The sequence below is a fragment of the Thunnus maccoyii genome, chromosome 7 (assembly GCF_910596095.1).
Source record: "Thunnus maccoyii chromosome 7, fThuMac1.1, whole genome shotgun sequence".
NCBI classification, from domain to species: Eukaryota; Metazoa; Chordata; class Actinopteri; order Scombriformes; family Scombridae; genus Thunnus; species Thunnus maccoyii.
The window spans coordinates 5,289,062-5,301,495 of NC_056539.1; the positions used below are offsets into that span (position 1 = coordinate 5,289,062).

Consider the following 12,434-nt stretch of genomic DNA (forward strand, 5'->3'; position numbering starts at 1 on the left):
CACCACCCCTCAATAAGACAATATAATCATCTGAACTATCTGAATACTTCCTCTAATGCATTGACTTTGCTGCTGCCCTTCATAGTTATGCTTACCTCTTACATATTGTGTAATATAAAGGCTTTGAGGCTTAACGAGTTAAGAGAGTTATAGTAGTCTGTTCAGTGTATAGGGTGCAGTTTACAATCTTCAGCAGGAGCTCAGACATACATGGAAAAGGAGATTGTATTGTCATTAGTATCCATAGTTTTTCATGTTTTATTTGTTCACAATAATTATTGTTTCAGCATGTCATAGCAAAGAAGTCTTATAGTTCAAAATAAAATAAACGCAAAATTGCTGAAAAGCCATTAGCATACACAGATGAATTTATCTCACAAAAACAGCAAAGATGAGACATGGACTTTATGAGTTGCTCTTATCTTTTTCCAGTGTGAAGCTCTTTCGGCTTCTCCAGCGTAGCAGCTTGAGGAAGTTTAGACTGGCATTGAAGACCTTATCGTGTTCAAACACCATTTTATAAAATGTGTCAATTGGGAGGTCACCATTAGGGTCAGCATATTTGAGGGTGGTCATAGGGGTGTAAAGCGTATTTGTCTGATGACGGAACGGGGGATTCTCCATGGTGATGATCTTGTGAGTATGCTAGAAGAAAAAACAAAGAACAAACATAAACCACTGGTGTAGAGAATGTGCACTAATTTATCTCAGTTGCAGTGTATTAATGGTGAAGCAACATATGATGAGGTGAGGGATGTTTGCAGATGAATAATGCTATACCTCTGCTACATCCTCAGCAGTCTGCCCGAGGGTTTCAAAGATTTGTTTGTAGTTCTTCAAGTAGATGTTGGTGAACATGTCAGCAGTAATTTTGTCAGCATTGCTGAGATCAGTCTTCATGCCTTCATCATAGACTTTACGCTCAAACTCTGTTATCACTGGACCTGGCTCGATCAGACTGATACTGAGAAAAGAAAACAGAAGTACACACACATTCATATCCCTCCCAATAAGAGACTGAAGTACAACAAGTTAGTAAATGCTACAGAGGTAACTTTACCTTTAATACACTGTAGTGGAACATTTTGTGTTAAGTATATGGCCCTATTCCTCTGCTCCTATCTGAGATGAAACCACCTTGCAGAGCTACTCCCTTTAATATACGCTTACTGGTGAATACTGTGCTAGGACTTGCCCAGAGCCAGGGTGTGCTGTGTTTGGCATACTTAAGTCGGCATATTTTTCCCTCAATGGTGAGACAATAGTGGGCTTGGTTATGCAATAGAACTGTGCAGATGGTAGAGACATAACATGGGCAAGTGCTAGTTTGCAGGCATTTGCATGTTAGCTCTGGAAGGGAATGTTTCTCTGACATACAATATCTTTCCCTCACTGATCCCAGCCCTTGGAACTCAGTACAAGAGATACCAGCACAAAAATGTGCATCAGTCTCTGTTCTGTGAATGAAGCATGATAGAATCAGTATCTTACTTGAGATTAAATCTCAGGGCTTGTACTGCCAAGCTCTCACAGAAGCCTTCCACTGCAAATTTGGATGCTGCATAGACATCATTAAATAAAATCCCTGAAAAACAAAGACACTGTTAACACACTGTTTTGTCACCTCAGTTGAATGTGAGAATGATGAAGAGATGTAACAATTCTCACCCTGGATGCCCATGACACTGCTAATGACCACAATATGGCCTTTTTTCCTCCTCTTCATGTCAGGTAGGATTTCCTTCAGCAGCCGCACCAGCCCAAAGAAGTTGGTATCCATGACAGTTTTCATCTCATCAATAGACTGACACTCGATGGGTCCAATCAGACCCATCCCAGCATTACTTACTATGTGAGGAAGTAAAGCATGGAAAAAATATACAGTTGGAATATATTGGAAAAATATACATAGTTGCAATAACAACACTCAATATTAAAAGCTGATATCCTTTAACTAAAGGGTTTTTTGACTCACTAAGAATGTCCACCCGGCGGTCAGGCAGGCTGTCTACACAGGCTTTGATGGAGTTCTCGTCACATACGTCCAGCTGTTTGATTTCCAAAGTTCTGCCCAGACTCCTGCCTGCTGCCTCAACCAGGTCCTTACCCTTACTCAGGTTCCTCATGGTAGCATACACTACAACAATTGAAATCAATTTGAACCAGTGAATTTGTTTACTACTTGGATACAGATCATCACAAATTAAAACATGTTTTCTTAGTAACCTCCATGGTACCCTGCAATGGTGTTTGCTGCCACCCCCAGTATATTTAAGGGTAATGTAATTTTCTTCATGATGTTCAAAGCATTGACAAATGACATTCAAAAATTCAACTGCAATGTTGTTTCCTGAAACAGTGTCCTAGTTACTCTGCAGGCATTCAGACTATTTCCTCTACAGAAAGCAGTTCTAATAAAAACTGCAGACAGTTTGGATTATCAAGAGAAACCAGGACAATTTTTCTGAAAAGATATGATAGTGTTAGTTGGTTATGTCAACGGTGAATATCTCAAACTTTTGTTTTCCACATAAAACCAAAACTATCTGCATTAAGTTTTTTTTTGTGTGTGTGTGTGTGTGTGTGTGTGTGTGTGTGTGTGTGTGTGTGTGTGTGTGTGTGTGTGTGTGTGTGTGTGTGTGTGTGTGTGTGTGTGTGTGTGTGTGATTTCGGTAAACTGCCTCTATAAACACATAGACCAAGCTTCTAACCAATTAAACAGCCTGTCATTACTCTGTTTGTTTTAGATATCTATGACTTATTTAGTAAAATACCCCTTTTTTGCAGCCATATAACCACTATTAGCACACAATCTTGAATATTCATCACTATAAAACTGGCTGTAATCCTTCAAGTTTTGAGTTATTTCATTTCTACAGTTTAGGTTAGGGACTGTACGAAAAATTATTGGGGCAGCTGAACCATACCTTTATGACAGCGTTCTAAAAATTTTCAATGGACCTTCCCGTTCACTTGAAAAACTGCAACACCCTCCACCCTAATATCTTACAATAATAGAGCAGTGTTGAATCAGTAAAACCTGTTTGATCATTAAAATGTAAGGCACATAAAGAATTTGAAATGGTATACTATTTTGAATTCAATCTGTAAATGGAGCAATCATTTTCTCAGTATCTAACAAATTTCCAATTAGAAAATATTGCAAACATTATGCAACCATTCCATTCCATTCTATTTTTGAACCAAGAGCTACTTACTGAACAGCTATTACCACTGCCAGTGACTAAATGAACCAGGCACAGGCAGCTTTTTGCAGCTCAAAGGAAGGCTGAAAAATATAAATCTGGGGTGATAAGAATTCAAAATATCCTCCCCTGCCCTTCCAAAAATTTCCGACTACTCTCCTGTTAGCCTAAAAGAGAAAATACATAACACTTCCCCTTTTTTGATGACTTATCCCTAATAATTTTTGTACAGTTCCTAAAATGTTAAATTACCATTCTCTAATTTTGTCTTCAGCATATACAACCTGATACATTTGCAAAACAGACATCCTCTCAGTCTATTTGCACACCAGTGACACAGTTTCAGAAATGCCCACATCAATCATGACAAGTTTAGACACAAAATTTGACTATTTTACCCATGAACCTCTTCTTCTCATCTTTTGAGATGCGGGTAGCCAAGGCGAGGCCAATTCCAGAGGAGCAGCCAGTGATGAGTACCACCTTCTGGTTCATTGTGCCTGATCAGTGTTTGTCTTGCAGCTCCAGCAGCAGAGAATGACAGAGAACAATAGAGAGGAGGCAATAGGCGACGTGCAGACACTTTTAAAGCCCCCTCCTTAATCCACAGGTATGCAACTCAGCAGAAGCCTTGCACACATGGATTGAAGATTACCATCAAGCATGGCCTACACGAGGTGCTGATGCCTAGTGAGGATTTAGGCTAATGATAACAAGTTTAATGTTGCAGTGAATCGTGAGATATGAAAAATAGGCTTGAGAGCAAAAACTCATGTTTTTGTCTGATTGGGAACAAAATGAAATCAGAAAAGACAGTTTTCAAAAATGGTGATATATTTATTCAAATTCATAATGCTCAATCTAAATTCCTCTTTGCAACCCAGGCTGTAAAAAGGGAAATTTTAGGTAAAAATATACAGTCTTTTAGTCGTAAACACAAATACTGAATGTGTGATGTTTAAAATGCTGGTACCTCATTTATGAAACATGTCAAATTACAAAACTTCCTTCAGGAAGACAATGCATCTTTTTTTCCTTTTTTATGGGATTGTAAACACTTGTTAGTTCATCATGTACTGCATGTGAAAGAAAATTCAAGAAAAAAAAGTTTGGTGCAATATACTGTTGTTTGGATACTGTGACCTTGGAATAATAAGATTCTGCTTGTGTTTTCTTTTGTCACAGTTTGAATATTACTTCAGACTTTGTTGTGTTATTTCAAAAAATACCCACTAAGTACAACAGTGATGCAAAACCAAGCTGCCCTCTACCCACACAGAAGCTTTAAATTCCAAGCTCGCAGTATTTTATAGGTTGATTATGCTGCAAGTCCAACAATACATGATAAGCAATGAATCTTTGCACATGTCTTGCAGGTGCTACTGCTTTGTGTTTTTCTACTAATGCGCTTTGATACGGGCTTGCAGGCAGGCCAAAAGATCTTTTTCCCACATCTTGGTGTCCCAGGCATGGAACCAGCCAGTGAAGGAGAGTGGCTCCTCTCCTTGCTTAATGGTGCTGATGGGGATGCCACGACGCCCAGAGGGGTCCGAGTTGATATACTCTTGGGCTGAAAGGAAAACAAGGATACATTTGTGAACAAAGTCTCTTCTGTAATTTCTCCTCCTCTCTAATATGGCTGTGTTTGCCTTACCGATCTTCAGTGATCCATTTTTCTCTTCCTCATTGGCGTCCTTTCCGACCCAAACGAAGATCTGATGGGAGAAACAAGCATAAGGGATTTAGGGATAAGGACGCAATAAAAATGAGATCTACAAAAATGGAGACTGAATCACTTCATCAAAAGAGAATGTAGCACACCTGATCCCAGGAGTCCAGAATCATAACGTCATCAGTTGCCAGATCAATCTGTGTGAACTCACCAGGCACCTCCTCCGCCTAAATATTGAGCAGTACACATTTACAAAGTGGCTATATATAAAACTTTCAAATAAGTTAAATTACCCTGTACATATAATATACAATGACTTCTTTTAATGAATTAAAATTGATGAATACTCACGATCAGCCTGCCTGTCTTGTTTGAACAGCCAAACAGTCGTGGAGGCCTGATTGTATTCTGCAGGATCTTGGAGGTCTGGTAGTCCTTCTTCCCACCCAGTGCTGCCCAGAAACCAGCTGACGACAAAGAAAAAAAAAAACAGTTTTCCACAGGAAATATTTTGCAGTTACCCTGCAGAGATCAAAGCTCGGTTTTCAGCACTCACCTGGCTCCTTGGTCTCAGCTACCTCAGTGGCAGTTCCCCCGAGCAAGCCGGCAACATACTTGGCTGCAGTCATCTCCCCCTCAGTTGCTCCCTGTCCCCTCCACAAGAACAGGGAGCTATCTGCCTTCAGCACAAACACGTCGTTAGTGTTCAGAGAGGAGGCAGTGGGCTGCACCTGGGTCAGTGAAACACAAAGAAGGAGAGAATTGGTGTGAATGGTTCATTATAAAGCTCAATTTTATGCATGTTCAATGTTCATGTTCAAAAGAGGCTGACCTCAACAGCCCGCATGGCTTTGGTGGAGCTCTGGCGGATATGAAAGAGTCGTGTGCTGCCAGGCTTGCTCTCTCCAGACTTCCGAGATGTTCCACCCAGGTGGATGACCAAAGGCTTGTCCTTAAACACGCTCACAAGATGAGGAGGTTCTTTACCCTGAGTGACACGAACCTGCCAGGACATAGCAGTAGAAACAGCTAAACATACATTTATGATGAAGACAGCGGTAATATGAGTTGTTCTCCCTATGCTGGAAGTCATTAAAGGAATAGTAGATAGAAATTCTCTTCTGAGATTTAGATGAGATTATTGGTACCGCTGTCATGTCTGTCCCTTAAAAATCAAGCTACAGCCAGCAGCCAGTAAGTTTAGCTTTGAGTAAAGACTGAAACAGGGGGACACTGATAACTTGGTCGTCCAAGGGTGACCAAATCACTAATCACTAATCAACACTTCATATCTCTTTTGTTTAATCCATACAACAATCCAGACTATTTCTTTGCCATGTGCAGTGGAGCCAGGCTAACTCATTGTTTTAATTTAGTCTTTATGCTAAGCAAACCGCCTGCTGCCTGTAGCCCCATATTTAATGGTCAGGTATGAGAGTGATATCAATCTTTTAATCAACTCTCGCCAAGAAAGCTAATAAGCATATTTCCCAAAATGTCAAACTATTCCTTTAAAGAAAGACCTGATTAACACTGTAGATTGTTTTCCTGGTAAATGCCTTACTTGAGTGGCTACTCCTCCCATGGAATCATCCAGGTTGACGGTGAGAAAGGCTGAAGCAGCCAGTTCATCCTTAGTGCACTTCTGCCCTTGCCTAAAGAAAACAAAGACCAGAATTCATGCTCCAGTAGAATGAACGGTGATGTTTGCTGTAAAAGCTGGTTTAACAACCAGGTAAGACAGCAACTGACCCAGAGCCCCAGAGCCCCAGACCCCCCAGAGGTCCACAAAGTCTGAGGTCCTTAGCATGTCAGATGGTTGTACATAATTTGAATAATTGCAATTTTGTTTAGGATTTTTCTCCACTATTCCATTATGCTCCCTTTGTGATCAAAATCTATTGGCACATATATGCACATATAACTGAGCACTGCAGTGTTGACTGATGAGTTGCTCCATAATCTGTCAAGATATCGAAAGAAGATCCTTGTCAACAGCTACTATTAAGACAGCTGCTGATATTGTTAAATCCAGTGAATCAAATTAAACATATATTATATTTAAATTTTATTTGAAAGACAGTCTATGACTATTTATGTATAACTGTAAATTCATCTAGCACCACTAACATGTGCATAACATAAATGTTTCACTTATCCCATTTATATTTTTAAATATCTTAACATTCACTCAAAATTGTGTACAGACATTTAGGGTTCCCAAATGATGTATCCTTCTGACATTTCAATTGCCCGCTTTTGTCAGTTTAGTCTCAATTTAGTTATGTTTATGAACAAATACTTGCAAAACCAATTATCAAATCTTTGCATGCTAACATCCTAAACTAAGAGTGAAAGTGGTATTCTGTACATTATACCTGCTGACCATAAGCTTGTTAACATTGTCCTTGTGAGAATTTTAGTGTGCCGATGTTACCATTTTGCTCAAAGTAGCCCACCACTTCACCTAAGTGCAGCCTCACAAGGCTGCTAGCATGGCTGTAGACTCTTGGTCTTGCTTTGCAGAGTAAAATATCTGCTAAGATGATTTCTGCATTATTATTTCATCACCTGGGCTAATTTTACAGAGGGGTCTGTGTCATAATCTACTTTAAAACCCTTAATAATTTTAGTTTATTTTGGGGCCCATCAACAGATGATTGCCCCAGGGCCTCCTAACAGGTCAATCCAGCCATGTTGAAATGCTGCACTCACCAGGTGTAGATGATATGCTTCTCCCTGCCTCCTGCGTTGTAAGAATACAGCACCAGGTAACAGTCACCTCCAAAGAACTGTCCATAGGTGGATGGATCCACGGGTGCTTTATCAGTCCCCTCCACACGCCATATCTACAGACACCCACCATTGTCACAGCACACTGTTTAGGTAAACATGTTGATATTTGAATAATTGAATATACAACTTGAGCATAGTGTTTCTAGTGATCATACCTTTACTTTACCAGAGCCATCATCCACCATGCCATGCTGGGCAGCCATGGCGTTGTTGCTGTGGAGCTTGGAGGAGTCGAAGGGAATCTTCTCCACCTTAGCAATGCGACCAATGGTATAGGCCTTGCTGGGACCCGTGGTCTCATCCTTGTCCAACCAGTTGAAGAAGAACTGCTTAAACAGGGTGGTCTCACCCCCTGTCGGCATGATCTGGATCTGTACGTGTCAGAAAGAGACAGAAGAGCAAGCATACTCATAGATATTAGACAAGATAAGGAGGATGAGGCTCTGGTAGCAGACTTTTACTACATTGTCACATTACCTGAGTATTTTGGGGGTATTTCTTTTCTTTGATGAACTTGTTTGCAGCACTCAGCGCTGCTTTGCGCTCATCTGCATTTGCATTCCGCCCTGCAGTTTGGGGTGTGGTACCGTGGTTAGAGACTTCAAACTCTGGTAAAATCTATGAATGACTCATATATTCTCAAATGGAGCAAAATCACACAATATGACTCACAACTTGTTGCTATGAGCAATCTGAGCGTTGACAAACACACAAAACAGATTGTTGATTCTTCCAAAGAAGAAGAAGAGATTGCTGAAATGAAATTCACAGATGTCATGGTCTATTACCTTTCCAGACAAATATCTTATTGTCTCCTCCATTGTCCAAGATGTAGCATTCACTTTGGGAAAGCATACTTTGTTTGAATGGGTTGCTCTCAGCCACCAAAGTTGTCGTCATGGAACCAGCAGCATCTGAGATCTAGAAAAAAAGAGATGAAACAAAACATTTACATCTGAGCCTTTTAGATACTGTGATGTTTCTTTGCAGGAATTCATTTAAAAGCTGAACATTTGTGCGTATTTACCAAATAGAGAGATGCTTGACTCATGTTCTTCTTATCAGTTGATTCATCATCAGCGCTTCCTGGTGGGAGGTTGGGCATGGGTCCAAGCACCTTTATATAAACACACATAGATTGCAACATTGCAACTTACATCCTTCCTAGCAGCCACATGAGCCAGACAAATTCTTTGTCACAGCCGTTGGCACAAATATTCACAGAACTGTTGTGAATAAAACTGTTAAAAATGAAAAAACACTTACTTTAATGACAGCTTCTGGCTCAGAGCCTTCGTCAATCATGTGTACTTGAGCGCGGCCTCTCCGCTCATTGTCACGGATATCAATGGCCAACTCAGTGGTTTTCAGGCGCTCAAAGCGGTTGCTTTCACTGCCAGACCAGTGGTAGATGTCCTATGATTTGACAGAGAGGAGAACAGGAAAAGCAGATATGGTGAAACAATGCAACAAAATGGCCTGCACTATTTCAGTCTTTTTAGAAATCGAGACCCTAATCCAGATCACCTTTCCCAAGTCAATGATGAAGCAGTCTCCTTTGTTGAAGCTGGACCAGGACAAGTCCACCTCTATTCCTCTGATCCTCCGACGACCCTTAACGTGCAACAGGCGCTTGACATTTGTCTCATTGGTCACCACATGCTGGAAGCCTGAAGCTACTCCACCTTTCTGTGACAGTCAAGTAGAATAAAGTTTTAGAACTATTACATTAAACTACAACAGCATGGTCTGTAGATTGAAAGGATACAAAGCACAGATGCAAAGATTGATATTAAAGGAATAGTTTGACTTTTTGGAAACTGTTTAAACCTATTTAAACAACACATTTATTTGCTTTCTGACTGAGACTTAGATGAGAAGATTGATTCCACTCTCATGTTCACATTCCAGTTAGTGTAGAGTTGCATAAAGACTTGAAAATGGTGGAATCAGCTAGCATGACTCTGTCCAACAGTAAGAAAAATCTGCCTATCAGTAGCTCCAAAGCTCAAATGAATATGTAATATCTTGTTCTTTTTCTCATACAAAAACCAACCAAGTGTAAAAACAACAATTTGCTCATTCCTGACTAATTCCTGGCCAGGTGCAGTGACTTCCTGGAGTCTTGCCATCATTGTGAGGCAACCAGCAGAGACACTGCAGTCAGCCAAGAAACAGTGTGTCATTTTTACACTTCGGTTTTTGTCCAGATTTATCAAAAGAGATATAACACAGATTTTCAGAATGGGCTAGCTGTTCCACCTATTCCCAGTATTTAAGCTTAGCCAAGCTAACCAGCTGCTGGCTATAGCTTTATATTTACAGTATTGTAAAGACATAAGTTTGATATCAATATTTTCAGTTAACTCTTGGCAAGAAAGCAAATAACCATATTTCCCTAAATGTCAAACTATTCCTTTAAAGATGTTCAAAAAATTATTCTGATTTGAGGGGATTAAAATTTCAACTTCAAATTTACAACATCTGTAACACTAAAATACAATACTGGATGGTCTGTTTTTCAGTGGCCTATTTAAGCTTATGACATCTGCAGCCTTTTGGTGTTTTGGCATTATGTTTCTTCCCAGCTTGTTTGCCAGTTCAAATTATCCATGGAAACCTTCAGTGGAAAACCTGAGGGAGCAATTAACCGTGACTCCAAACATCTCAAAATAGCACTGTGAGGATTTCCACTTCCCACATAAACACACAATACATAAACAATCAGTTTATCTTACGTCATTAAGTTGGTTTCACTTGGAAGCTCAAGACTTGCTTTTGTTGTCTGGTACACAGAAGTTAATCTCAACATCAAACTATAGTCTTGTTTCAGCAGAGGTCAAACCTTTGTTGTTTCTGTGAAAAATAAATTTTAAATGATTTCAACACATGCATATATCATGTTTCACCTTGTATTTGATGCCGGACTTGAAGTAGCCCATAAAGGTGACTGACTCTTGGTTTTGAAACTCAGTAAACTGTCTTGGGGCTCCGCCCAAGAAGTCATCCAGCTGGGTCATAAAGATGGCAGCACCCCCTCTCTCATCCTGGGAAGCTTCTTCGCCTGTGTTATTACAGATAATGGTAAAAAAAAAGAATGACTGTATAATCTGAGAGTGACAGACAAATAAGTGGAATTTAATTCTATTATAAGCCAGGCTGTGGTTTGAGGTGTCATTAGATAATCTAAATCCATTACCAATCCATGAGTGAACATTGTAAGAAGGAGCAGGGGTGGTGTAGAGCACTATGTAAGAGTCTCCAGTGAAGAAGTCTCCATGGAGTTCAGTAGGGACGGGCTTCAGATCCATTTTTTCCACACGCCACACCTGCAGGCCGGGCTTCTTCCCTGCAGTCTCAAACTCTTTGTGGTGCGCCATAGTGCTCCTGGCCTGAGAGGAGACATGTCTTCATTAACAAGTGACTCATCAGGTCAAAACACGGACAATAATCGATTAATAAAGCAAATTTGAATTTGAATTTGAAAATTTGAATTTGAGATGCTGTAAATCATAATGAAAACAACTGTTAATCGCAGCCCTAGTTTCATACTGTATCATCACTTGAGAGCCTTTATTTTGAGAGCATTTGGAAAATGAATGGTGCATGTCACAAAGCATTCAAAAGCCCAAACTGAAATCAGGCAGTTATAGTAGGATACTTCATTAATAGTGCATTATGTTGCTTTATTCCATTTCCATTACAATTCTCTTTTTCCCAGACCACAATGTCTGTCCTATGTTTATACTGCAGCTTTTGTTGCTTAACCTGTAATACAAGTACCACGTGATTAATAGAAGTGTGTTGATATAAAGTGGTGAGAGTCACCTTATGTACCAGGGAGTGCCCTCTCCACTTTACTGTCAAACTGCAATGCACAGTGTTTTTGTGATATTTTAGGGCAGGAAGAGCCACTCCCCACAGGAAAAGAAAACAGCCAGAAGTGTTTGATACAGTGTGTAACTGTTTCCTTGCAAAATTCCCAGCCAATAGTGGCAATACAAAAATTCATACTGTAAATGAATATGTATCATGTGCAAGAGAAAATTAAATTATTGTTATATTAATTAATTGAAAAATGTCAGGCTATTAACCAGTCATAGAGAAAAAAATAATGACTTTATTCATGCATTCTTACTTTGTTCTAGCCTATATTTAAAACCCATATTACATAAGCTTATGTATTGCAAAATTCATCTGATTAAAACCTTATATGTTTGCTTCCTTTGATGCAGAATCAGGCAAAGAATTCATATCAGCTAAAGTGTGGCCTTGCAGGAGCCTGTTGTGAATAATTAGACAAATAAGACAAACTACATTCAGCGTAATTTCATGTGCCTGTTGCCTACTTTATAAATTCAGACTGAGCCTCAGAGAGCTTTTCTTTGGCGCCGCTCTTTCTCTAAAACATGCAGTACACAGATTAACACATTTTCTTTACCTGGTGAGGACAGAAGAAAGATGCTGGGTGTGAAGAAGCTGACACTGTTGAAATGCTGCTCTTCCAGGTTTACGCCCAGGCTGTCTGTGCTCCGGTCTGCTATATAGCCTGGAGAAACATCCGTGTTCAGAAGAAGAGGCGTGTCCAGCTGATCCCAACCCAGCCCAGCACACTCCTGCATGAACAGCCTTCATGCAGCAAAGAAAATAAGATATGTAACTTCGTGCCTGGTGTCAGTGGATCAACACCAAAAGCCAAAGAGCTTTGCTTTTAATATTTATAAAGAAATCCATCAAGATCCATTTATGAACACCATGAG

At 39.9% G+C, this 12,434-nt stretch overlaps 2 protein-coding genes across 2 annotated transcripts; both read right to left on the reverse strand.

The window, feature by feature from the left end:
- Window positions 1–405: 405 nt before the first annotated feature.
- Window positions 406–3,779, reverse strand: zgc:109982 (uncharacterized protein LOC553564 homolog). The gene is made up of 6 exons (XM_042417865.1): window positions 3,605–3,779; window positions 1,976–2,137; window positions 1,669–1,848; window positions 1,492–1,585; window positions 781–964; window positions 406–645 (listed from the first exon to the last, which is right to left on the reverse strand). The coding sequence occupies exons 1-6, from the start codon at window positions 3,699–3,701 to the stop codon at window positions 406–408; spliced, it is 957 nt and encodes a 318-aa protein (XP_042273799.1). The 5' UTR covers window positions 3,702–3,779.
- A 261-nt stretch (window positions 3,780–4,040) lies between these two features.
- On the reverse strand, window positions 4,041–12,202 carry scinla (scinderin like a). The gene is made up of 17 exons (XM_042416736.1): window positions 12,116–12,202; window positions 10,874–11,066; window positions 10,584–10,738; window positions 9,202–9,363; window positions 8,941–9,090; window positions 8,702–8,791; window positions 8,463–8,595; window positions 8,152–8,240; window positions 7,830–8,045; window positions 7,594–7,727; window positions 6,443–6,533; window positions 5,711–5,881; window positions 5,435–5,609; window positions 5,230–5,345; window positions 5,028–5,105; window positions 4,861–4,921; window positions 4,041–4,776 (listed from the first exon to the last, which is right to left on the reverse strand). The coding sequence occupies exons 2-17, from the start codon at window positions 11,052–11,054 to the stop codon at window positions 4,607–4,609; spliced, it is 2,172 nt and encodes a 723-aa protein (XP_042272670.1). The 5' UTR covers window positions 11,055–11,066; window positions 12,116–12,202; the 3' UTR covers window positions 4,041–4,606.
- Between the last annotated feature and the right edge of the window lie 232 nt (window positions 12,203–12,434).